This window comes from Oncorhynchus mykiss, chromosome 3 (assembly GCF_057628025.1).
Source record: "Oncorhynchus mykiss isolate SJ-2025 chromosome 3, ASM5762802v1, whole genome shotgun sequence".
NCBI lineage: Eukaryota > Metazoa > Chordata > Actinopteri > Salmoniformes > Salmonidae > Oncorhynchus > Oncorhynchus mykiss.
The window spans coordinates 57,168,583-57,196,565 of NC_143024.1; the positions used below are offsets into that span (position 1 = coordinate 57,168,583).

The 27,983-nt window shown below is 41.3% G+C and overlaps 1 protein-coding gene across 4 annotated transcripts; it reads right to left on the reverse strand.

Annotated features, from left to right (window-relative positions):
* Positions 1-69: 69 nt before the first annotated feature.
* Positions 70-27,983, reverse strand: LOC110520023 (signal transducer and activator of transcription 4). Of its 4 annotated transcripts, none has more exons than XR_016494726.1 (22): positions 27,505-27,680; positions 26,756-26,884; positions 26,091-26,226; positions 17,119-17,217; positions 16,544-16,715; positions 16,003-16,088; positions 15,308-15,459; positions 14,801-14,959; positions 14,278-14,370; positions 14,084-14,143; positions 13,788-13,808; positions 13,390-13,483; positions 13,082-13,126; positions 11,819-11,902; positions 8,347-8,445; positions 7,688-7,911; positions 7,441-7,493; positions 7,050-7,144; positions 5,871-6,007; positions 5,323-5,514; positions 5,019-5,064; positions 70-2,675 (listed from the first exon to the last, which is right to left on the reverse strand). XR_016494726.1 is itself a non-coding variant. In XM_036974232.2 (22 exons), the coding sequence occupies exons 2-22, from the start codon at positions 26,881-26,883 to the stop codon at positions 2,672-2,674; spliced, it is 2,091 nt and encodes a 696-aa protein (XP_036830127.1). In that variant the 5' UTR covers position 26,884; positions 27,505-27,983; the 3' UTR covers positions 70-2,671. The 4 variants fall into 4 exon arrangements, 2 of the variants coding, with proteins under 2 accessions (XP_036830127.1, XP_036830129.1); XR_016494727.1 differs by having other exon boundaries at positions 7,665-7,911; XM_036974232.2 differs by having other exon boundaries at positions 7,776-7,911; positions 27,505-27,983.

The window sequence follows — 27,983 nt, forward strand, 5'->3', positions numbered from 1 at the left end:
AAGGGAAAAAAAGCTTGGCCCCTTGCCCCTGCACACATACACAGAAGCTCGATCACGTATGCAAAACCATCAAAATCAAGTCAAATTTTATTGGTCACATACATATATTTAGCAGATGTTTCTGGGGTGCAGCAAAATGCTTGTGTTCCTAGCTCCAACAGTGCAGTAATATCAAACAATTCACAACAATACACACAAATCGAAAAGTAAAAGAATGGAGTTAAGAAATATTTAAAATATTAGGACGAGGCCTACAAGATCGAACATAGGCCTACTAGAGAGATAATGATTAAAAAACATTAATGCCAAGATTATGGTACAATGCAGACAGTCAATCAATTACAATATCAGAATGTCCTTTGTCCCATTATAGGCTACAGTCATTATAAAACTGTACATTTGGATCTTGGATGCTGGTTGGTTGATAGCCGCAAGTTATTCACAATAACAATTCCATTTGAATGAACAATGTACTATGGCATCTGTGACAGCACGCACAGTGTCATTGAGGCCATCTCCATTTTGAAGTATTACATTTTCTTATTTTGTGTTTGAAAAAAGCATACAGCTATTATTGGTGATTTACTGCCACTTGCAGTGCTGGAGTCCTGAACCAAATTGTGTCATTGACTTGTGGCCACTAGAATGTGGTGATATACAGTATTTTAAAGACATTTAAAAATCATAGTTAACCCAACTTGAAGACAATGCTCTGATCATTGGCTGATCGCTCCCAACCCATAAGAAACTCAGTTGACTACTTTAAAATGGTGGAAGCCCTCAATGGCAATGTCCATGCTAAATTGGGTCATATCCACAATGAGTCCTCCAACTCTGAACCTTGCAAGCCTGCCTCTCCGACCTATGCAGAAATTAGTTATGTTATTTCACAACAGTAGTGGGTTGTGAAATAGATACATTGTTGGAATGTGGTTTTAACCTAATAGCATCCAGGAATAGACTCACCAGTTGTATTAATGTGTCCAGACAAGACTGACAGCTTCTCTGAGCCAGGCGAAATCATCATTATTATGGAGATAAATCCAAAGAAATGGAAATAGAAAAAGGTAAAACAAATTAAAAATGCACAGCTGCTTGATGTGATTGTGTGTTAGCTTTAGTTGGCCAGCCTGCATATCAACCTTTTTTTGTTGTTGCTTAAAATGGACCACCAGTCCGCTTGGCTAGCAACTTCAGAATCTCTGAACTACTGGCTTTTGCCCAAACTATTCACTCTAGCACGCTAGCTGCTTCTGTAGACTTTCAATCATTGGGCGTTAGCATTGGCTTGATAAACGACCTTCAGCATTGCACGCAGACATACAAAAAGGTACCCATGAATTCATCTGACTCAGGCTAAATAGAAAAAAAGGGTTTGATTGTCAAGGTCAAACAAATGTATGTACTGTATGTTGGCAACCGTTTAATCCAGGCGTTTGAGAACAGCCTTCGTCGTGTGTAATTCATGATAATCCCCCGGGTTCTCATACTTCACTGTTTAAATGACAGATAAAGGGTAGTTTAGATTTTTTTGCGGTGTATAAACCACCTGTGCCACAAACCATTGGAAGAAGCCGTAAACCCAAAGTAGGCCTACAACACATCATGCTACACTATTTTGCGAATAAAGCCTGTAAATTAGTGTTTACACTTGACAGAAACTACTGTAGCGCCGCTGATCAGTGAAATAAGGAAGCAACCTCTTCCTTCAAGGCAAAACAGTAACCTAAATGGACAGCCCAAGGTGCTTTCCCATTTTACTACAATAGAAGGGAGGTACAGTAGCCACATGATGCCAACAATGTAGCAGATCAAATAAATGCCAAGAGAAAATGAGAATCGGGTATTGACATATGAATCGGCACATCTGCATTTGAATCATTCACGAAATATTTCAACATACGAGGAAACGTTGTGCTTCTGAAGAGCATGACAAAAAACAAGAATCTTACTTGGGAATTTGTTTACGTGTTGAATTTTAGACAGCAAAATTAGTAATCTAACCCTGGGTTACAATCTGATAAGCAGTCATTAGTCAATTAATAAAAACTAATTACTTTTCCACATATTCAAGGAGAGAAAAGCTGATGAAAAAAATATTGCTTTGTCCAGTACAATATTTTATCCATCCTCTGACTGTTGATCATGGCTATCTGTATGTATATTCTACTCAGTAGTAAAGACAATAGGGGAAATCATATGTAGTTAAACCCTTTTTCTACTCGAGAGGCCTTGGGATTTTTTTGGGCTTAGTGCAAAAATATCAAATTGGTAGCTAAACTAATGAAAAAGAATGGGATAATAAACATTTATTCTTTGTCCAAACCTTGGTTCGTGATAGAGAAGTTTAAGACATATAGTCCAACAACAGGCTAACATTAGTGCCACATAATACAAGACATTTCAGAATACACACAATTAAATACATATATTTTATGAGAAGTGATATACCACTGCATGTAATATCTACTTTACACTTACAACATTATATGTTTGTATTCATGACAATGGGCTCAAAGACAATACTAGCAGTTGGATAGAAGAGCAATATATTGTGATCAGATGTAAGAGAAAATGCCACATCCAGTGACCCTCAGTGGAACACAAGTCGTAGAGTCGTATACTTGGCATACTCTGCAGGTCATCTTGTGTTACTCGGAGTACGGAGAACTCATCTGTATAATAGGGAAGTAAAAGTCAGACAAATGCTTAACTTATATGCAAATAAAAGATAAGATTATCGAATTTCAGCAGGTTCAGTCCATTGTTATTTGGAGACTGGCTTAGAGAGGCACAACTGCGTCTCTGCAATGATGAATGAGTTGGCTACAGTAGATAGGTCTACAGTATGGGGCTAGGCTAGCTAGCTGCAGTGTGTCTTTTAGGTGGGGGGGTGGGGTTACTGTACTCACGACAGTCTCAATCTCCAAGGGGCTTAGGTGCTGTGAGTACGTCAAACATCCCAGGGGACATGGGGGGGGGGGGGGGGGATTCTGGGGAGGGAGGTTAGGCACTGGGGGCGGCAGCAGTGGAGAAGAGTTTCAGTGTTGGATAGCCATAGCTAGCTAACATAGCATCCCTCTGTTTCAACCGGGTGTTTGAGTAGGCTAAACTAGCTAGCTGCATCCGCTAGTTAACTGAAAAAAATAGAAATAAAAGCTAGCTCTCTAGCCCTCACTTTATTTAAGAAATGGATTTCAAAACTGTTCAACTATAGTCTTTGGAGTCAACTACTCACCACATGTTATGCACTGTAGTGCTAACTAGCTGTAGCTTATGCTTTTAGTACTAGATTTATTCGCTGATCCTTTGATTGGGTGGACAACATGTCAGTTCATGCTACAAGAGCTCTGATAGGTTGGAGGACATCCTCCAGAAGTTGACAATTACCGTGTAAGTCTATGGAAGCGGATGAGAAGCATGAGCCTCCTAGGTTTTGTATTGAAGTCAATGTGCCTAGAGAAGGACAGAAACTAGCTGTCCTCCGGCTACACCATGGTGCTACCCTGGTGCTACCCTACAGTGTGCTGTTGAAGATACTGTAGATCTTGATTGCAAAACGTTGTTTCAATAAATTATTTGGTGACGTGAATATATTTAGTATAGTTTTATCTAAAAAGGATAACTAATGTTTCACTATTCACATTTTTCAGAAATTCAGATGGTCCTCCCCTGACTAACATACACTACATTACCAAAAGTATGTATACACCTGCTCGTCAAACATTTCATTACAAAATAATGGGCATTAATATGGAGTTGGTCCCGCCTTTGCTGCTATAACAGCATCAACTCTTCTGGCAAGGCTTCACACTAGATGTTGGAAAATTGCTGCTTCCATTTAGCCACAAGAGCATTGGTGAAGTAGGGCACTGATGTAGGACAATTAGGCATGGCTCGCAGTCGGCATTCCAATTCATATCAAAGGTGTTCGATGTGGTTGAGGTCAGGGCTCTGTGCAGGCCAGTCAAGTTCTTCCACACCGATCTCGACAAACCATTTCTGTATGGACCTCGCTTTGTGCATGAGGGCATTGTCATACTGAAATAGGAAAGGGCCTTCCCCAAATTGTTGCTACAAAGGTGAAACACAGAATCGTCTAGAATGTCATTGTAGTGTTAAGATTTCCCTTCACTGGAACTAAGATGGCTAGCCCGGACCATGAAACAGCCCCGGACCATTATTCCTCCACAAAACTTTAGTTTGCAAGATGCATTGGGGCAGGTAGCATTCTACTGGCATCCGCCAAACTCAGATCCATCCGTCGGACTGCCAGCTGGTGAAGCGTAATTCATCACTCCAGAGAACGCATTTCCACTGCGCCAGAGTCCAATGGCGGCAAGCTTTACACCACTCCAGCCGACGATTGGCATTGTGCATGGTGATCTTAGGCTTGTGTGCGGCTACTCGGCCATGGAAACCCATTTCATGAAGGTCCCGGTGAACAGTACCTGTGCTGACGTTGCTTCGAGGCAGTTTGAAACTCGGTAGTAAGTGTTGCAACCGAGTCAGTCGATTTTTACACACTATGCGTTTCAGCACTCGGTGGTCCCGTTCTGTGAGCTTGTGTGTCCTACCACTTTGCGGTTGTTGCTCCTAGACGTTTCCACTTCACAATAACAGCACTTACAGTGGTAGCTCTAGCAAGGCAGAAATTTGACAAACTGATTTGTTGGAAAAGCGGCATCCTATGACGGTGCCACATTGAAAGTCACTGAGCTCTTTGGTAAGGCCAATCTACTGCCAATGTTTGTCTATGGAGATTGCATGGCAGTGCGCTCAATTTGAAACACCTGTCAGCAACGGGTGTGGCTAAAATAGCCAAATCCACTAATTTGAAGGGGTGTTCCACACACTATATTACACACACAAGTATCATTCAGATATATATATATATATATATATCTCTAATATAGCCTACAATGAGTGCATTTCAAATACACATCTTTGGTGCAGGTCTGCATGCATTGTCTGGTCTGCTCAAATTAGAAGATCATAACAAACTGTTGTGTACGCACTGCAAAGTGGAGATGGGGATCCATGTAGATGATATATATGGAAAGACTGCAAGAAGATAAAAAGAGAATATAGGCATTTTAGTGAACAACCATTGATAATTACATGTTGTGTACCAACCAGCCCCCTGTCCCCTCCCCAGTAACTAGGTACCACACGTAAACATCCCCACAAAACAATGAGAAAATGTTCCATAACATACTTTCATTCACAGAGAAGTTGCTGGAACCTAGGTGGTCACAATTCCTATATCTAAAGTACAAGTCAAACCCCTCTATCATAAACGTGTCTTGGTAACCATCTTGCCTTTGCTCTGCTGACTGTTGTAATGTCGTCTGAAGGACTCGTCTTTGGGGATGCCGGGGTAGAGGAACTTGAGCGGGTTCTCAGGGACCTCTCCGTCTGCGATGACCTTGTAGTCCCGGATGATGTTGGCGAACGGGAGAGCGCTGAGGCGTGATTTGGTGTACGGCTCCACTGAGATTAATTTAGCCTCTCCTGTTGACACAGACACAACCAAAGAGCCAATCAGAGTTGGATGTTTACAGAATACATTTAAGACACTGAAAGTTTAGGTGCTAATTGTTTACGTAAAATTTTGGGATTTCAATGTTGACCGCATGATTCAGATAAGATAAATGGATTCATATTTTATGAAACCACACAAATCATTTGTTTTAGGAAATGGTGTGGGGAAGTGTGACTCTTTATGTCTAATGAGGTCCTTTCTGGACAATATTTATCTCCATGAAAGGGACCTTTTTGGCTCAAGAGCAGATGCAAAAGTTCCATATAGCCTCTTCAAGGTCAATTTCTCACGTCGCCACAGTAATTGACAACCGAGCGGGCCTCACCACTGTCGGACTGCTTCACCCAGGTGAAAGTGATCCCACCCAGGTGGCTCTCACTGAAGCGCAGCAGGAATGTCCCAGGCTCCTTGTCCTTCAAACAGGCCCTCTCTGTCTCCTTACTGACAAAGCCCATGATGCAGCTGAAGGAAGCACAAGCAAACCACACCATCAGTTACATTATGCAGAAACACCCACTAACGTAATGAAGTACACTGTTCTAAAGCCCTCTGAGTAAATAGATTAAATGAATGGAACTGAACCTAAATGATTAATTTCCCGATTCCCGCAAAACTAGAAGTGTAGGCCTACATTGTCGGCCCGCTATACAGTTCTATGACGACTACCGTTTGTAAAACAGGTAGTTGCATTGGCTTGATTGATTCCTGACAAAAGGTTAAGACTAGGCTATAATCATTTTGCCTATTTAAGATCTGAATATCAGCTACCCAAGTTACATCAGGAGTTATCTGGAGTCAATTTGCAATGATAATTGATGTATTTACACACTGGGAAATGCAGTATTCGCTATGAATCAGCTCAGCAAAAAAAAAAAAAAGACTTAATACCAACGTGAAATCATTGATTATCATGACAATTTAGCAGTCGTGAGTAGTCTAGTTTAATATTGTCCATTTTATTTGGACCGGTCCTGTTTTTAGGATATGGTGTTTGTTAAAATGTTAAGTCATATTTTCATCAAAGCACATTTTAAAAAAAAAATTATATGGGGTGCCATTTAAGGATGTAAAGTGTCTGTCACATGACATGAATTTGTTCTCCAGTCTAGGCTACAGAAAAACCACAAATGCTACTACAGAGCGTTCGTTGGTGGAGCGCTGCATCTCTCCAACAGCGCCCTGGTTAGGCGAGCTGGGCATATTGGCAAGCTAAATATTTTTTAGTCCCTGCCTTTGGCAAAGTAAGCGCTGCTTATCATTGGGTGGAATCAGCACTCACCTAAATAGCCCATATGACAATGGGTGAGAAAAGTTCATTGTTTTGGGGCAGAATTATGTGAGGTGTTATGCGTTGTTGGAAGTGCGTCTTCTTGGCGAGTTTAGCTAGCAAAATGCTACCCTCGTCAATCTGCAGCCCTAGGCGGCCACCTAATCTTTCTTAATGGGCACGCCAGCCCTGGCCTAAGGGGATAGGGGTTGTTTCTGGACAGGCCACAAGTCTCACTTGTCGTTCCAGATGGGAAGCAGGTGCTTCTTGATGAGCTCCAGGATGAAATCCAGCCACATCCAAAAACTGAAAGGCTTCCCAGGAATATTCTCCTGGAAAAAGCAGACGGAATGGGAAAGAGATGAGAATTACCCTTAACTTTATACTGAAAGATGCCATAAACGTTTATCAATTTATTTTGAGGTGATTTTTTTTGTTGGAGAAGGACTCCACTAGGAGCTGAAATTAAAAAGTCAACCCCTTCAAGATGGAGAATGACAGTACAGTATGTATATGAAAGCTTCTACATAAAGGGAGTATTTGTTACTAAGACATGACATCATCCACCTTGTGTGTTTAAGACTTGCAGTAGTAGGACTATAGGAATTGGTAGGACTGCTTGACCTACCTTGCAGAATTTGGACCAGGATACTTGACATTCATTGTGAGAGGCTTGCTGACCTACAGTGAAGATTAGTCATATAATTCTGAATATCAACTAACCAGTACACATTTCATACACTATGAATATTCAGCTATTATTGTACAAAAATAACAATCCTTAGATAATATAGAACGATTTCATACTTGGAAGTCAGAGATTCTAAACAAATATCTGATAATTCATATTACTATTCTGTCAAACTTGAAAATACTTGCGACTGTTCGCCGTTCCTCATGAACTGGGCATGTATGCCAAGAGTTTTATGCTCTAATGAAATGTGTACAACTAGGCTGCTGTACCCATGAGTTTCTCTCCCAGCATGCACAGCTGCTCCCTGTTGAGGCCCCGCCCAGTGAAAGTCGAGAACTGCCAACTCAGCACTTCAGAGAGCTGGCCCCAACTGGCCCGCAGAGGACTGGCAAAGAAGTCCGGGTTCTAGAGAGAGAGAATTCAAAAACAACCCCCATATCCACTTAGTAAAATACCACAGTATGCCATCATAGCAGCAAGATTTGTGACCTGTTGCCACAAGAAAAGGGCAACCAGTGAAGAACAAACACTGTTGTAAATTCAACCCATATTTATTTATTTTCCCTATTCTACTTTAACAATTTGAACATTCACGACATTTGAAATGTCTTTATTTTTTTGGAACTTATAAGTGCAATGTTTACTTTTCATCTATTGTTTATTTCACTTTTGTATATGATCTATTCACTTGCTTTGGCAAAGTTAACATATGTTTCCCATGCCAACAAAGCCCCTTGAATTGAATTTTGAGAGAGAGAGCGAGAAAGGCAGAGGGGGAGGGTTAGAGAGTATAATAAAAGATAACACCTAAAACAATGGTAGTGTGTGTTGTCAGCTCACCCTGGGTTCGTCAGTCAGCATGTTGTACCACATGATGGAGGCCCAGCCTCCAGTCAGCTGGCTAACATTGGAGATGACCACCAGAGGAAAAGAGCAGGTCTGCAGAGAGAGAGAGACACACACACACACAATCCCTCCCAATGTGTTCTCCAATCTCATAAAACAGTTTTTAAAAATGCTGCGTTATCCTTGCAAGGGTAAAGTGCTAGAGTACTGAAAACAAGGGTGCCAATAATTAGCTAACTCAGCAAAAAAAGAAACGTCCATTTTTCAGGACCCTCTTTCAAAGATAATTCGTAAAAATCCAAATAACTTCACAGATCTTCATTGTAAAGGGTTTAAACACTTTCCCATGAATGTTCAATGAACAATGAACAATTAATGAACAAGCACATGTGGAACGGTCATGAAGACACTAACAGCTTACAGACTGTAGCCAATTAAGGTCACAGTCTGTGTGAACGTGCTTAGGCATGCTGCAAGGAGGCATGAGGACTACAGATGTGGCCAGGGCAATAAATTGCAATGTCTGTACTGTGAGAGGCCTAAGACAGCGCTACAGGCAGACAGGACAGACAGCTGATCGTCCTCGCAGTGGCAGACCACGTGTAAAAACATTTGCACAGGATCGGTACATCCTAACATCACACCTGTGGGACAGGTTCAGGATGGCAACAACAACTGCCCGAGTTACACCAAGAATGCACAATCCCTCCATCAGTGCTCAGACTGTCCGCAATAGGCTGAGAGGCTAGACTGAGAACTTGTAGGCCAGTTGTAAGGCAGGTCCTTACCAGACATCACCAGCAACAATGGGCACAAACCCACCGTCGCTGGACCAGACAGGACTGGCAAAAAGTGCTCTTCACTGACGAGTTGCGTTTTTGTCTAACCAGGGGTGATGATTGGATTCGCGTTTATCGTCGAAGGAATGAGCATTACACCGAGGCCTATACTCTGGAGCGGGATCGATTTGGAGATGGAGGGTCCGTCATGGTCTGGGGTGGTGTGTCACAGCATCATCGGACTGAGCTTGTTGTCATTGCAGGCAATCTCAACGCTGTGCATTACAGGGAAGACATCCTCCTCCCTCATGTGGTACCCTTCCTGCAGGCTCATCCTGACATAACCCTCCAGCATGACAATGCCACCAGCCATACTGCTCATTCTGTGCGCGATTTCCTGCAAGACAGGAATGTCAGTGTTCTGCCATGGCCAGCGAAGAGCCCGAATCTCAATCCCATTGAGCAAGTCTGGGACCTGTTGGATGAGAGGGTGAGGGCTAGGGCCATTTCCCCCCCAGAAATGTCCGGGAACTTGCAGGTACCTCGGTAGAAGATTGGGGTAACATCTCACAGCAAGAACTGGCAAATCTGGTGCAGTCCAGGAGGAGGAGATGCACTGCAACACTTAATGCAGCTGGTGGCTACACCAGATACTGACTGTTACTTTTGACCCCCCCGCCTTTGTTAAGGGACACATTATTCAATTTCTGTTAGTCACATGTCTGTGGAACTTGTTCAGATTGTCTCAGTTGTTGAATCTTGTTATGTTCATACAAATATTTACACGTGTTAAGTTTGCTAAAAATGAACGTAGTTGACATTGAGAGGACATTTCTTTTTTTGCAGAGTTTATTACTTGTTAAACAATTGTATTGAGCAACTGTATTAGTATAAAATATAAATGTTTCCATTTTCTTGAGCCTGCAAGGAGGCCAATAATTATGGACCTGACTGCACACAGAAAGTATATGCTTGCCTTTACGGAACTGAATAGACATCATACCGTTACTTGCTGGGTCTATGGGCCCTAGGCTTAACTAATTGTTCTGTAACCTGACTGTGTGCATTAATATGAGAAGTAAGCATATGCGACCAGGTATTGAATGCATGTACCCAGGAGACAGCAAAAGTACAGAGTTCAGGGCCAGCTCCGTCTTGACCTCTTGGTCAGCCAGGCCATGCATATTATAATTTGTTCTGATGGTGACGAAAATAAACATACAAAAGGGAAAACTAGAGACAGACATACCCAAACAGACTCTACACCAAACGAAAGGCCTCACGTCCACCAAAGAAACAAGCAGCCTCACGGCTCTGACTGACAAACACCTTGATTGCCTGCACTTGTGGGCTTAAAAAGGCTTGGCTCAGCATTTAGACCCGGCTGGTGCTGCCCCCTGGGGATGGAGGGTTGAAGTATTGTCATGACGTTGGCCTCTTTGGCTATAGCAAGTCCATCCCCCTCTCCCTGCCTCCCCCTTGCCTCCTTCAACTAGGCTGCTGTGGTCAGAGGTCGTAAATTCCTGAGAAGACCTCATGGACACAGTTATAGAGTCGTTTTTCATAGAGACAAAGGAAATCCTTCCGCCTCACAGAACTTGAGGTACGAACAAATTTCATGTTCCGGAGAAAGGGTAAAAGATCGGTGAAGAATCCAGCTACGAACTGGTCAGTTTGTCACAACTTGGGAAGCCCATGGGAGACGGTGTGGCCACATTACCATAACGCTGTTTATATAATAGCCCCAGATATAAGGTTTACTTTATCTAATTGTTGTATAAGATGAATGAGTGAGTATGATACTGTTTACACAATTTTACAATGTGATTTGGGACTGTTTAATGAAGGAAAACTCAAAAAGGGAATTGGATTTGAACTAAATCGAGGACCGCCCCTGAGCCCAGTTAGGGTCAGACATCCTGGGACAGACCTTTTCTGCCAACGAATGTCACTTTGAACTATCCCCTCTAACCAAGACAGAGAGAGAGAGTGAGAGAGACTGACAATTCTACAAAAGAAAGACTTTTCACCAACGATCAAGACGACACACTTCTCCTTTGTCTAACAAGCCGCCATGCCGGTTTAGCCCACTAGGGCACATCCTCCTATCATTACATTTACCTTTGTTTGTTTATGCATTTCTGTGAATTACTTAGTAATAAATCAATTATTTAAGACAATTGATGTATGGATGACTCAAAGTGAAGACTGGGTTCATGCAGATAACCAACAACTTACGACGTTTGGAATGAGACTAACATGAGGTAAAGTAAATAATTCATTAATTCGAAGACTAATTGATCAGATACAATATCTGAAAAGTTATTTTAGGAAATGATAACTTTGTAATCTGAATATTTTTCCTTGGTGCCCCGACTTCCTAGTTAATTAGTTACGTGATTAATCAGTTGATCGCGCAGTAACTAATTACAGAGAATCTTTGATAAAAACTATCAGTCTTCAGTTAATGATAGTAAAGACACGACAGTATCTAGTCATGCTCCTAAGACCTAAACTACATAACATATTCCTTAACATTAAACAAGGACTAATAATAACTGACAATTTATGCTATGTGGGGGTTCTAAGGCGTGTGTGAGGGACTATATGTGGAGTATTGTAAGAATGTGTGTGGGAGTGTGTGTGTCGTATTCAGGATGTGTGAAGGAGTGTGTAGACTGACTGACCTCCAGGTCGATGTTAATGCCCTGTATGTTGAACTGGGCCTCGAAGCTGAGGGAGTGGAGCTCCTCCGTCACAGAGAGAGGACCCTGGAACCAGCAGAATACACACACACACACACACTTTACTAAACCTTTTCCTCAGAACACATTAAATACAATAGCCAAGGGCTACAAAACCATTTTTGTTCAGTGAGTGACCCACTAAAAAGTGTCATACATTTCAATGACAAACTATCAACAAGGATAAGGAATTTGTTCTATTTAACAAAGAACAGCATTCAATAACAAGGCTGGGAAAACCATCTATGAAGAAATCATATTTTCTCTTCAGTATATGAGTAATCGGGCTAAGTTTGATAGTGGCATTCATTAAGTACATTTCTGGATGAAATAAGGATCCTGTATCCTAAGAGCATGTGAGGGAAGGCTTGACCTGAGTTTTGTTGGGTCATGTGAATAAAAAAAGGTCAAATAAAAAATATACACAAAAATGAGTTTATGATTTTTTTTTAACTCAGAAAGAGTTAACAAGGTTTTTCATCTGCGGTAAAATGGTGCCATCTCGAAACGTATACAAACAAACACACTATTGTCCTGAAAAGGAGTAAAAAAAAATATTAAAAAAAAACTTCAAATTGAGGGGAAAACTTGAAAACCATGGTAATGTTGCCCTCTACCGTTTTAAGAAAGCAACTACTTTTTCTTAATGGAAGTGTTTGAGTTGTGTTTTTTAAACGATATCACCTCAGGCAAAGTAATTGACCTCTAAATAAATCGGAATTATTAAACTCTTAATTCACCTCAGTGTCCAATCACTTTAATTAAATGACCTCTGGTTGACCAGAATTTATATTTTTTGTAGTTGTCATTTAAAGACTTAGTGTCTCCCCAAAGCATTTCTAAAAAGGCTAACATGGAAAACAAAAAAGGTTTGCACTAGTAACCACAGTCAAAAAGTCCAATTTGGCCATATCTCAAAAATTCATAAAACAAATATTTGCTTAATTTAAGGCATACGGTTCGCAGTGTGGTTACTGTTAGGTTTCAAAATCAGATTTTAAGAAGGAATAGGCAGCGTTTTTGAGTTTGTGGCTGTGGAAACTAGTGTCAACCGCAAACAAATCTGAAGGTCAAGTTTCAAAGGTCAAGCTTTCCTAAAGTTCACTGTGCTAGAGTGTAACCTTTTGATAGGCTTGAGTCACTGACCCTTAACCATCATTTAGGGAGAAACAAAAATTACTGTTCAACTGTCATATTTCCCCTCACCTCGTTCACCTTTATACCGTTAACATATTTCTTCTCTTTCAGCTGCTGAAGATAAATATACAGAAATTAATCATAAAATGAACTATTCATACAATTTCATGTACAGCTAGGCCAGAGCAATCATTATAAATCATTTTTGCAATATAACAACAGGGTCACTGCAACAGTTGCATACGTCCAGTATGGCTGCTGCAGCCAGTCCCACTGGACCAAATCAGTTTTGAGTTTCACTAAACCTGTGGATTAACAGATTTGAGTTTGAAATTGTTATGAATATGTTAGTGGGGACAGTGAAGGTGAGAGATTACCAAGTGTCTGAACTCTACAGATAGACAGCCATTAGATGATTCCTCCACGTCCATTACTTTGGTGGTGGAAGTCAGGATGAAGAACTGACGATGTCTGAAGGGAGAGGGATGCGGTAAAGCCACAGTTAATAGTCTGAACTAAACACACACACACACAATGAGCTAAGATACATGGCAAACGCATGCAGAGGTAAAAACAACTCAATTTCAAGGTGAATTCCAGACAACTGATCATTCCAATCATTTAAACCGGGTCATCTGATTTGTAATCAAAAATGGCTTCTCGTATCGCTCTTTTTGGTCACTGTTCTACCTCATCCCTACACACGTCACTTGATATTGGCCTAAATAACAGTAGAAGGAAATTCCCACTGAACAGCCCACACAAGTATACTCACACTCTGCCAGGGGGGAGGTGCCTACACACAGGGGAAAATAATATAGAAAAAAGCTAAATTACTCCATATTGTAGTGCCAGCTTGCTAATGGATGTCTATGAAACATTGTTTATAGAACACAGTATATCCGTGTGACATGTTCACACACAGTATGTGTAACAGAGCTTGCAAAGAGCAACCACTGGTTCGCTCACCCTTCAAAGTGAATGTGCCACAATATTTCTGTGTTACATTGCCACCAGTGTACAAACATTGGCTAAAAGATGGAGATTAAAATGCTTTTGCGGACGTCTTACTTGTCAAATATCGTCTTCACTTTCAGTTGATAATCCACCTCTGGGAGTTTGACCAACAATCTGGATATACAACGTGATCAAAACAGAAATACTGACTAAAAACACACATTTAATATGCACCCACACACACACACACACACAACAAATTGATAATCACAATTGAGTTGTCTTGCATCTTGATACACATACTGTACCTGACTTTGGTGGTGAACTGCACCCCGGTCTTGATGATGAGAGGTTTCTGGGGGTGGGTTGGCATCCATGGCTGCTTCTCCACCACAAATGAGCTGTGGCCATTGCACAAAGGATGACACAAAGATGGCACACAAGAGAACGACAATAGCATGAGAGCAGTTGAATACACCACCTAGATTTGGGTGGAGGCAATATAAGTCAAGTCCATTTCCCTGTCAACAAGACCATTAATGCTGCCCTATGCGTCCAGTTTTTTGGGGATAATTATTTTGTGATGGATATTTTATTAAATTATTTGTATTTACAAGTGTGGTTGCATCCTAAAGTTTGCAGGCCTTCCATTTACGTTCAGCCTTTCTAAATTCACAAGTCTGGTCATTTAACCAAAGGGAGACTGGCAGACAGTTTATGCTTTGTTTAAACTGGTGCGCCGCCGACTCTAAAGTAGAGTCTGACATATGCATCTAGTTAGATAAGGGTAGGTATCTGACCAGAGGTGTGTGGTTTTGTTGAGGTTAGTACCTTTTGATGAGGTGGTCGATGAGGTATTTGACCTGCTCCTCCAGCTGCGGTCTCTGCAAGGAGATGGGGTCGCTCGCATAGGTCACCTTCAGGATAAGTTCTCCCAGTTTGTCCAGCTGACGTTTCATCTGGAACAGACTCTGGGCCGTCAGAGTAAACCTGTAGTGAGAGAGAGAGAGAGAGAGGTCCCAAGTTACTGTGTTTTAGGATTGAGTTATGAGTTAAGAACAGTGTCTCGGGGCCTGATTGGCGTCACACTTTTTCTCCATCCCTAGCAAACACAGCTGATTAATCAAAATTGCATTCTAAACTGGAGATCATGATTAGGTGATTATTGGAGTCAGGTGTGTTAGTTGGGGCTGGGGAAAAACTGACACCAATCAGGCCCTCGAGGACTGGAATTGCCCACCCCTTAAGTGATAGCAAAGCTGATCTGAAAATGACCAATTCTGTGTGTGTGTGCGGTATATGTACGTGTGCATGCATTCCTGCACATGTGCGTTTTACCAGTTCTGGAGCTGGTCCAGTCCAGTGAGCAGTGGGCCACCTATACAGTTGATCTGCTGCCTGCGTTTCCACTCCATCAGCTCTGGGTTCAGCTGGGAGGCTATCAGAGCGTCAATCTCTTTCATCACGTCACTCATTTTAGACAGGATCTCCTGTGGCGGAACAATAAAATCTCAATGCTGGTCCGGAACTGCTGTGTGACTCAGTTGGCAAGTGCATGGTGCGCGCAACGCCAGGGTTGTGGGTTCGATTCCCACTTGGGCCAATCCATATGATTATGTATGCACTAATTGATGTAAGTAGTATAAGCCCAAATCAAATTCAATTAATATTCTTTGATATCGTAACTCACTGAACTGTTTTGCAGTATTAAATCAAACTTGCAGTATTGTGCTTGATGCCTCGGTGCGCTCCACATGTCGCAGGCCCCAAAAACGGAAAGTCTAACAATCGTATCTATATACTGTAGATAAATATTCATAGAGTTGTATAGACTTAAACTGCATCAGACAGCAATTGCATAAGTACCTAACACAGTTATAAATGACAAATGGTGGCACCAATTCAAATAAATGCATATTCACTCCCAGATAAGGGCTTTGACTGTTTACAGCCATAGAGAGTAAAAAGGTGCAGCTGACAAACATAGCTGATTGCTGGTTTATCTAAATGTATGCATGTTAGTGTCCCCACACCTTCCTCCTAAAGTCCAGGTTGTTGAGAATCTCCTGCAGTCGGGCCACTTCCTGTTCCATCCGCTCTGTGTTCCTGTCCGCCTGATCTGAGGGACACAAGCACATCTAATATGACAGCGGGGGGGGGGGGGGGAATAACAACTTTGGTAACACTTTAAAGGGGCAATCTGGTATTTGTATGTACATTTTTAGACTTTCAAATTAATGCAGTATAGCCATTGATTATTGAAGAATATAACAAAAAGGTGGTGATCGCTATGTTGTTTTTCAAATCCCAAATTGCCCATTTTAAGCCTATATGCCTTACAGTGCATTATAACCGCATCATAATGCATTACACCTGCAGGGCTTAAGTAAAGTCTTACCCTTAGTTATTCAATCATTCCACCACATCAGGCCACCAGAGGGTAAGACACAGCTATTGCCATATTACTTACAGCTATCCGATATTATATGAGAGCTATCAAATCATCTCAGATCTTAGGGGATTCCATAGGGGATAGGAGCTGGAAGTTGATTTCAGATTGGCCAGATAGCTGACCTCGAGACTGGATAGTTTTGAAGCGTAAGTCAAAGTCATCTTGCATGTCCTCTAGACATTTCACTGCCGGGTCCAGCATCTGCACACTACTCCTGATCACGACCACCCTGTTGTCCATGTTCTTCTGTCTCTCGAAGGCCACGGAATTCTGTACAGACTTCTCCAACGGGCCCTGTCAAGAAGATAGAGGTTAACCACACACACACGTAGGATCTTAAAATTTGAGCCAGTTTCCTACAGCAGGAAAATAATCCTGCAGCAACAGGATGCAAATTATTATGTGGATTATAATTAAATGGGGTCGATACATTTTTTGTAAAGGATCATGACAACCTTTTGAAGCCTTTTAAAACCTCAAATACACTACAAGTTTAACATTTCCTGCATTGTGAGAATGTTCTCCAGCAACAGGGGGATCAAATTAAGATGCTACATCTGTATGCACACACACAGGCCTTTCGGTTGCACTTTAGTCTAAACTCTTCCTGCCTCTGTTTTCCCAGGTATTTTGAGGAAAGAAAGATAAGAGGGGGAAAATCATGGAGGTTTCCTGGTGACATAACAGAGTGACACACCTGTTCCGGTATGTTGGCTGAGGCGATGATACGACGCTCCTCTCTGAGGCTAGTGGAGATAACCCCGGCCATGAGCAGAGGGTAGGCTTTGTATTTTATCTGAAACACACACACACACACACGATATTTGAATCTCTTAGCGAAACTGCTAATGTGTTGGGTTGACAGTCGCTGGACCTGGGTTTGAATTCTGGTGCGGGCTAACCCCCTGAATTCGCTGCAATATTATGCTACTGCTGTCTACACCGCTTGACATACGCAGGCCCCTGCCTGCATGCGATCTAAACCCAGTCCCACTGCACTTCTACTGGGCACAAACTTGTTGAATCAAAGCGGTTTCATTGTAATTTGTCAACGTATTTAACTTACACTGTTGTTTTGAGGGTAACATTTCAACCACAGGATTATATCATGGTAACCAATTTTCAACATAGACAAACCTTATATAAAATATGTTGAATTTGTACCTTTAAAACAATGTCAGATCTTTAAGGTTATATCCACTATCAGAAGAAAAAAATACACTGCTCAAAAAAATAAAGGGAACACTAAAATAACACATCCTAGATCTGAATGAATGAAATATTCTTATTAAATACTTTTTTCTTTACATAGTTGAATGTGCTGACAACAAAAATCACACAAAAATTATCAATGGAAATCAAATTTATCAACCCATGGAAGTCTGGAATTGGAGTCACACTCAAAATTAAAGTGGAAAACTACACTACAGGCTGATCCAACTTTGATGTAATGTCCTTAAAACAAGTCAAAATGAGGCTCAGTAGTGTGTGTGGCCTCCACGTACCTGTATGACCTCCCTACAACGCCTGGGCATGCTCCTGGTGAGGTGGCGGATGTTCTCCTGAGGGATCTCCTCCCAGACCTGGACTAAAGCATCTGCGAACTCCTGGACAGTCTGTGATGCAACGTGGCTGGATGGAGCGAGACATGATGTCCCAGATGTGCTCAATTGGATTCAGGTCTGGGGAACGGGCGGGCCAGTCCATAGCATCAATGCCTTCCTCTTGCAGGAACTGCTGACACCCTCCAGCCACATGAGGTCTAGCATTGTCTTGCATTAGGAAGAACCCAGGGCCAACCGCACCAGCATATGGTCTCACAAGGGGTCTGAGGATCTCATCTCGGTACCTACTGGCAGTCAGGCTACCTCTGGCGAGCACATGGAGGGCTGTGCGGCCCCCCAAAGAAATGCCACCCCACACCATGACTGACCCACCGCCAAACCGGTCATGCTGCACGTGCTCAGTGTGAACCTGCTTTCATCTGTGAAGAGCACAGGGCGCCAGTGGCGAATTTGCCAATCTTGGTGTTCTCTGGCAAATCCCAAATGTCCTGCACGGTGTTGGGCTGTAAGCCCCCCCCCCCCTCCACCTGTGGACCTCGGGACCTCCAAATCCAGACCTCCATGGGTTGATAAATTTGATTTCCATTGCTAATTTGTGTGATTTTGTTGTCAGCACATTCAACTATGTAAAGAAAAAAGTAGTTAATAAGAATATTTCATTCATTCAGATTTACGATGTGTTATTTTAGTGTTCCCTTTATTTTTTTGAGCAGTGTATATAGGCTGGGCAGCACCTCCTACTGGAGAATTGATCTATCTACAGCTACCCTTTGGTCTCCCATACAGGATTTTAATCCTACCCATTTTTTTTACAACACATAGGCTTAGTGTTTCAAGCTCTGATTGATTTAAAATTTTAGGATATTGAATTGTATAACATGACTTTTATAGTTTCAGTCACCTCAATATGGCCATGGATGTGATACTCATTTTAAGGTTGATGACTTAATACTATTGAATTGTGTTTGGTTGACAACGCAACCAGATATCAACATTTGAATGAGATATCTTCTGCTTGGATAGTGCCATCTGTACCATTGACTAGCTTTCATTTGTTGGTTTTCCAAATTAATAGTTTGTGTTTGATTCCCGTCAATATCTCAAGCAAAAATCGAACTTAAAGAATAGGGCTAAGCCAGTTGCTCAGATGGACAGCAGTAGATACATCTCCTTAAAATGTTGATATTTGGTTGCGTTGTCAACCAAACACAATTCAATAATATTAAGTCATCTAACATTCAATCTTAAAAACGAGTAACACATCCACATCCATTCAGTAACCATATTGAGGTTTCGGAAACTATAAAAGTTATGTAATCATATAAAAGCTTGCATGTTCACGATAGCATGCATCGAGTGTCGCAGGTCTGTGGAGATCTTCACAATTGCTGTAATATGTGTAGAATCTGGAACGACATTGATCACTTGCACCATGTACTTTTAACGTAATCTCAACTGCAATCCAGGTCATTTGGTTTTGCTACTAGATTAATCACAGTGGACAACACAATCTGTTGTGTAAATAAACAAAATATCTGACATCATATTCCCATTTGAACTTTGATGTGCTTTTAAAAAATGGGCGAAAGCCCAGTTTTAGACATTTGGGTGACAAGTAAGCCAAAAATCTGACATTGTTTTTCCATTGGAATTTGGTTGTCCTTTTAAAGATGGTTGAAAGCATGGTGATAGCACATTGGAAATTCAACTAACTTTTGGCTGTCTTTTTGAGTGGGTTGTAGGTTGTAATCTCATTGATCAACGACTCAACCAAATATTATTCATGTTGAAATGACGTGGTGTGACCAGTGGGTCTCTGTCTCCCTCTCATTTAATGTCTATCCCTGTCAATTAAAGTACTATAAAAAAAAAAAATTAAACACAACATTTATCGAACTTAAAGGATAAAGGTGAAATAAAACTAAATAAAATGATTTTCTCTAAGAGCTTTTTGAAAGTGCGTTCTGTCAAGATATGGTGGTTTCTCAGAAACACAAATAGAGCATGGGGAGAACATGAGGCTAATAGCGGATTTATGCTTGATCCGGAAATACGGTCCGGAGGCTCTGTACGGAGGGTGTGACGCAATTGTGGAGCATCCGGAGGCCCAATCGAGCTTTGTACGGCGATGGCGTGCCTCCCAAATTTTGTAACAATGCGGAGGGCTCCGTATAGCTCCGCATTGACATGATTGGTTGATGGTAGGCGGGGGCGGGAATTCCTGCAAACACACACAAACTCAGTTCCTTGACAACAGGTCTGCTCAATTGCTCTGCAAAGCACAAGTAGTAAGAATGCTCTGACCTCTGCAGAGGCCGTATCGTCGTAAATGCTGTACGACCAAAACGCAGATTTGGATTGACCATGCAGAGCCTTTTAGGTTTGCCCTACTTTCTCCTTAGAATGTAGTGTATTGACCAATAAGGAAGTATTTAACTTCAAAGGGGGTTTTCCAGACACTGTACATCCTTGAGTAACCTGAACCCACTGTACTGTCATTGCTCTCCACCGTGTCGTAGAATTACAACATGTTAATCACATTACTCTTATATAAGAATGTAATCTTATACTAGTACTCACTTTTTATTTATTTAGAGGCAACAAACGAGTTCTTAACTCTCATGTGTCGGTGTGAAGAGAGAGAAGCCTCTGAGATTGAACGTCAACAGTAGATTTACGATGGCTTGGTGATAAGACAACATTCCATGAATAGTGTGTGTGCCTTTCTGTCGGTGCCAAGGAGACCCAACCTCCATTTTCTTTTTAAAGGAAAGGACCTAGGTCTGTTGCATTAGTATTCCTGTATAAGCAAGCAGTAAATGAACTAGAGAGAGATATTTGGTGCCATGTAAATCTTGATGTCTGTTGCATGAGAGCACAATGTACCTTTGTATACACTCTTATCTGTGAAATGTCATGAACATTCAAGAGGATGGACTTTGCTATAAAATGCTGTGGCTTAGACCTGCTGGTTGGGCTCTCAACTAAATCAGCCACAGGTGGGTCATTGACAAGCTCCTTTACTGCAGTAATTAAATAATAATGTTTGATTGTTTTGAGGAAGTCTAAAATGGTCTTTGATTAGAATAATTCCACCACAACCGACACAGCACACACAGAGAAAGTCTGCCATCAGGTGTGTGTGTGTGAAGTATCAGGTCTGCCATCAGCAAAAAACAAAATCTACTATGACAGTTTGAACAAGGAGACATTTACTGTAAATAGACCAGGCCTACATGGGCCGTGTTTATTAGGCACAAAATGTAAGAAAGAGGGAAACAGGTATTAGCTGAACTTATTCAATAAGAAATGCTTGTTTTGCTACAGTGTATCCTAACAAACAAAACCATGAATGGACTTGCCCTCTGTACCCCTTAATTTGTTCCTTTCTTTAGCAGTCTCTGTGATCTGAACCCAGTTCTTTGCAAAATGTGTCTCAAACACCACATGCATCTTGCCATATTTTTATCTGGTTTTGCAAAATGCCGCAGATTCTCTCAAGGCCTCTGTGACAAAACGGAAAGTTTTGATGTGAACATGTGAAACCTGATTTCTCTTTCAGTCTTTGTCTTTGACCAATGACAGGAGGGTGATTCAGTCTTGAAAACCCACGCGATACCCTTTAAATCACCACAATGACAACTACAGCACAAACAAACAGCGTCAGCTCAACAGTGTAATTCAGCCTACTGTATTCAGAGAAAGACAGTAAAACCCCCATCTATCATCCCTCTGACTTTTTTTAGCTGATCAAGAGAAATCCCCTTGGAAAAATAGGTTCTGAGTGATCGGCTCTAAGAGTGTATGAAAGGCTACCTAAAAACGGGTTATTTGGCTGTCCCCATAGGAGAACCCTTTGAAGAATCCTTTTGAGAGAGGGTTCTATCTAGAAGCAAAGGGTTTTACCTGGTACTTGGCTGAGGCGACAGGTAGCCTAGTGGTTAAGAGCATTGGGCCAGTAGCCAAGATTTTGCTGGTTTGAATCCCTGAGCGGTCTAGGTGAAATATCTGCCACTTAACCCTAAATTGCTCCTGTAAGTCGCTCTGGATAAGAGCATCTGCTAAATGACTCAAATCTAAAAATAAAAATAAATGTATTGTCATTGTGGATATTGTGGATTCAGCTATTTCAGCCACACCCGTTGCCGACAGGTGTATAAACTCAAGCACACCGCCATGTAAATCTCCATAGATAAACATTGGCAGTAGAATGGCCTTACTGAAGAGCTCAAATTACTTTCAACGTGGAACCGTCATAGCATGCCTCCTTTCCAACAAGTCAGTTTGTCAAATTTCTGCCCTGCTAGAGATTCCCCGGTCAACTGTAAGTGCTGTTATTGTGAAGTGGAAACGTCTAGGAGCAAAAAGGGCTTAGCCGCAAAATGTTATGCCACAAGCTCACAGAATGGGACCACAGAGTGCTGAAGCGTGTAAAAATCTTTCCAGTGAAGGGAAATCTGACGTTCTAGACGATTCTGAGCCTTCCACTTTGTGGCAACAGTTTGGGGAAGGTCCTTTGTTTCAGCATGACAACGCCCCCGTGCACAAAGCGAGGTCCGTACCGAACTGGTTTTGTCGAGATCGGTGTGGAAGAACTTGACTGGCTTGCACAGAGCCCTGACCTTAACCCCTTTGGGATGAATTGGAACGCAGTCAGCGAGCCAGGCCTAATCGCCCAACATCAGTGCCCGACCTCATTAATGCTCGTGGCTGAATGGAAGCAAGTCCCCACAGCAAATGTTCCAACATCTACTGGAAAGCCTTTCCAGAAGAGTGGAGGCTGTTATAGCAGCAAAGGGGGGTGACCAACTCCATATTAATTCCCATGATTTTGCAATGAGGTGTTCAACGAACAGGTGTCCACAGTTCTGTTCAAACGATTTGAGGTAGTGCACATGTGGCTATTCTGTGTTGAGTGGTTAAGAAATAGGTATTCTTATATGCTTAATTTAGAGTTATTAATGTAAATGTAATTCTACAAATGTTGGGCTATATGTTTAGATTTTTAATACATTAAGGCTGCATGATTATTTGAAAAAAGGTGCTAGAAAGACATGAGCTCTGCTTTGGTTTTTTTTTTGCACAGGTTGTACACACTACATCAGTCTCTCATTCACAATTTGACAAGCACTTGATAATGCTTAGAATTTCACAGCGGCATCCCCTTTGTGTTGCCGTAATGCACCCTAAAAAAAAAAAACATGCCTTTTGTGTCCAGTGGCTGTTGTGCCCTTCTCCTCGAGTGCTACGCACTCCATCACGCGATCGGGTCTTTCTCGCAGGTTACAAGTGAAGACAGACACATCGGGGAGGCAACTGCTCGCGTCCTTATCCAATTCCAAGATGCATATTGAAGATATTGGAAAAACTGTCCACATTTACTTTGTCAGCCAACAAGATGAGTAGGCCTAACAAACAGCAAAAGTACTAGCCTATGTCAATCTACTGTCCCCCATAGTACAAAGGTTGACCTACTCTATTCTCTGCAAGAAATAAAGGGCATTATCGCTTTTATACAATGGGTTACCAACATGTTAAAATATTGATCAACATGTTGATTCAAAATGTTATTTTGATTCATTTATTCATACTATTTCATCCTTTCACAAGATATAGTCACAACACAAATCTAGGTTTGCTAGAGACGCGACCCAGTCGTTCGTTCTATATGTTCCATTGCCATACTGGCTGGCAACGTTCTTATCCCTAGCTTACTAGCTGGCCAACTACGACTAACTTACAGTCATGTCAAACAGTGCAGACAGCTTTTTATAGCGGAGATCAATTTTATAATTTACCTTACTGGGCTGATGAGACAATGGATTGTGCAGTCAGATGGAACAGAGTAAATAGGCATTTAAATGTCATAGATTTAGCTGGTGGTAACTTGTAGAATAGACACCAGTTAGAATGCGCTTTTAAAACAATCAGCATTAGACCCACCCGTTGTATAAAATGTTGATAAACTATTAGGCTATTTCTTCACAATATAAGCACATGGTAGGAGGCTATAAGCGTGAATATTCCATTAGCGGAAAACACCATTATCAAATGCAATTATGCACGTAATGCTTTTATTATAAATGTGCATGTTTATGGTGAAAATTATCTTCCCCAAAATTGAAACTCACATGCTGCTTATGTATGCCAGTTATCCGCTTTACAAGGGTTGTAAGAGCCTAACTGTGCTTAATTTGAATCAGTTATTTGGCCACTTTAGTTGTGATACAAAACCTTATTGAAACATATAGGCCTATGAGCTAGGCTACATTGTTTCTTATGCTAGGCATCATTCACAAGTGACACATAATTCACAAGTGACAGGCTAATATTGTCAGCCATCAGACTATTCTTGATTTAATCTCGTCTTTACATATACTAAATCATTTTTTTGTGAATTTTGTTTTGATTTAGAATGGACCATTATCATGCACCTGTATCGAAAAACAGGGGCAGCAGAAAGCAATAAGTCATCTATGCACTTAAATAGTGAATGGAAGACGCTTTTCCCCGTGGTTCATTTTCATGCCAGCCAGGTAAGCTGTACTCCTGTAAATATAAGCAATGTGCTTAATATTAGGAAAGTTGAAAAATAAATATAGTAGTCCTAGCCTATAGAAAGCGGATCCTCTTTTTAGTAGAGGCAATCACTGTTTTCTCACGCAATTGCATAGCCTGTTGAAAGGTTGCGCAACATGAGCGCTCATGTGTGTTTGATTCGATATTCCATTGCATTTGCATTGATGTCAGAGTGATTATAGGGACAACAGAGCGCTGAGTACCTAGAGCGCTGAGTACCAGGGAGTTAGCAAGTTTGGTAGGCTACTAATGACCATCAGCAGCATCAGAGGTTGGAGAATCCTAAGGGTGTGGGCGGTAATACGGTCACCGCAACAGCCCTAGGTTGTACTAAATCACCTCAATGCATCAATTTCAAGGAGAGACTGTTATCAATGTTGGATATGCATGGTGTATGGTAGGCTGGCAAACTGATTTAGCGCAGCATTCAGTCGGGTTTTAACTAGGTAAGGTGTATGCAGGGCTCATTTTGGTCGCATATGCTCCTAAGTCATTTACTGTGCGACCTGGAATTTTATTTTGAGAGTACTAGTGGGACTACAAAAAAGTATATATCACCTAAGATAATTCTTGCTACAATTAGGCTTCGCTGTACCGCTGCCACTGAGTGCCATACACCACGGTCCCGGACACAGCAATCAATTGCACTTATAGGCCTATGGCTGGCCAATCAGTTAGCTCAAATTACAGTGTCTGCAGCTTCCTCGAGCACACAGCAAAATGTATACTGTGAGATTTCTAAACTTTTAAAACTATGACTAGAGAGAGCGTCAATGAATACAGAAAACAGCTGCTGTTTTTAATGAGCGAGTTCATCTTTTGTTTTTATTCAGCACTTTTTGAAGCCATAAAATGTGCTTCTTCCACTCGCACATCAACCAGAACTGCAGCTGCATTGAATGAGTAGTTGAGTGTAGGCTTGCATTGTTATTATTAGCGGAGGGATGGTGAGAGGCAGACCCTCTGCTGCTCTCTCCGCTGAACCTGACCATCAGATGCAGGCACCATCAGTCCAGTAAAAATCATTTTTATAATAATTATTTACATGTATGCTCACTCAAGTAATACAATGGAGCCATTACCGGTGTGGTCATATACCTCATGTTTTGAAATAATTAAAAAATGACCTTGCCAACATCATTGGCAGGGCATTTTAAGCATAGCCAACAGTGATAATGTATTGGGCTTATAGCCTACGGCACAAACCTCATCGCTACCGAACTGTTTTTAAGTGTAAACTAATCGGAACAGTGGATTTCAGCATGCAGGTTTTTGTATCAACATTTTAGCTTTTTAATAATAAACAATGTATTTGAAGGGTTATTCGTTTCGAGAGCACAGCATGTGCTTCAAACATAGCTAGATTTAATATAGGCCCAATAAAGGCTTTTATCTAAATCAACGTACAAATCTGCTTTTCTGATGCTCCTGAATGTTATGTTGTGCTCCTAATTTTAAGTTGGAAGCACCAGTGCTACATACAAGAAATACTTGTATGGTATTGTAATGGAGGTTGTTGTGGCACCTGTAACTGCTTGTTGATGTTCTTCAGGTTGTGTCTTTGTAGGAAGTTCTGTTCCTGAGAACACTGCCTGTCCAACTGAGACAGGAGATTGCTGAGGAGAACTGTCGCCATGGACTCATGGTGTGCGGCCATATCCCTGAAAAAGGCACATACACAGCTAAGAGAAAGTGTATCCAATTTCACCGTGTTTAATCCAAATGTGATTAATAAGAACATGTAGAAGATACACTGAGTATTCAAAACATGACAAAACACCTGCTCTTTCCATGACATAGACTGACCAGGTGAATCCAGATGAAAGCTATAATCCCATATTAATGTCACTTGGGGGGGGGGGGGTATAAAAAGGTGATGTTTTGCACCAGATTTAGCTGACAGAATTATTTACAGCTGCAGTCTCCCCAGGTGAACATATAGACATGAAAACATTATGTACAAACACACGTTTTAAAAACAGAGATCAGGGACATTGATGTGGGACCTGATAATATTTGTAAAGTACCCATCAAAAAATATATATATTGCACACAGCCCAGATAATGCACCTATTGAGATTAAGACACAGTAGTCCAGTGTTGTAGTGTAGTATTTTGACACTCCAAACCAAATGAATACATGTGTGCAAACACCCATTCACAGACACCAGTACAGATACACACACTCACCAGTCCTGGCTTTCAATCCAGTCAGAAAGCACCTGCCGAATCCCCATAGGGAAGTTGTCATCATAAAGGTAATCCACCTGCTCCAGGTATTTGAACTCGAGCTGTTGAATTTGTTTCCATTGACTCATTCTGTGGTACAATGCCAACACAAAAGCATATTAAAAACGCCAAATCAATTACACTTCAGAGAGGGTCATTGAAGGAGCAGTGCTTGTAAAATTAAGCTTATTTTTGTCCTGATAAGTAATAGTTTATGATTATGCTCTTTTTGAATAGTCTACCTATTATCAAACTGTGCTGCATATTGTGTTTTATTTACGTATCAAATCAAACTTTATTTGCCACTTGCGCCGAATTCAACAAGTGTAGACTTTACCGTGAAATGCTTACTTACAAGCCAGTTCAAGGAGAATAAAATATTTACCAAGTTGGCTAAAATAAAAAGTAATAATAAAAAGTAACAATAAGAATAACAATAACGAGGCTATATACAGGGGACACCGGTACAGGCTAGTTGAGGTAATCTGTACATGTAGATGGGGGCAAAGTTAATATATGCATAACAAACAGCGTGTATCAGCAGTGTTACCATCACTTCCGACTTCTTGTAATTCCCATTTTTACAGCAGCATTAGCTTTTCTTACCTTTATTTCTGTAGCGGACCAGGATTTTTTTTTAAATGTATTCTGTAGTCATTGACTATCAAAACATAATTGTTTGTGAGACGTCACGGTTTGTGAAAGCCTACCTGTGTCTTTCAACTCGGTGCTCTCTATCACATAAATATCCACCGTACACAAGTCATGAGAATGTTTTTCAGTTGTTTCCTCTTGAAGCCTTCGTGAATTCCCGACCACAGACTTATTTTCGTTGATCGTCATGTAACAGGCCTGCCTTACAGGTTTTGTCATCTCCCTCCCACGCAACTTGGTCTCAGAGCATTTCGTATTATTCTGTACATAAACCCGTTTCTTATGATGTGTTAGACAGGTGGATGGGTGGTTGTAAAACACAAATATCTAGCAACCCAAAGGTTGAGAGTTCAAATCTTATCAAGGACAACTTTAGCATTTTAGCGACTTTTCAACTACTTACTACTTTTTAGCTACTTTGCAACTACTTAGCTAACCCTAACCTGAACTATTTTTAGAAAACCCTTCACCTAACATTAACCCTTAACACCTTTAACTCCTAAGTGTAACATTAATCTTAACCCGTAGCCTAGCT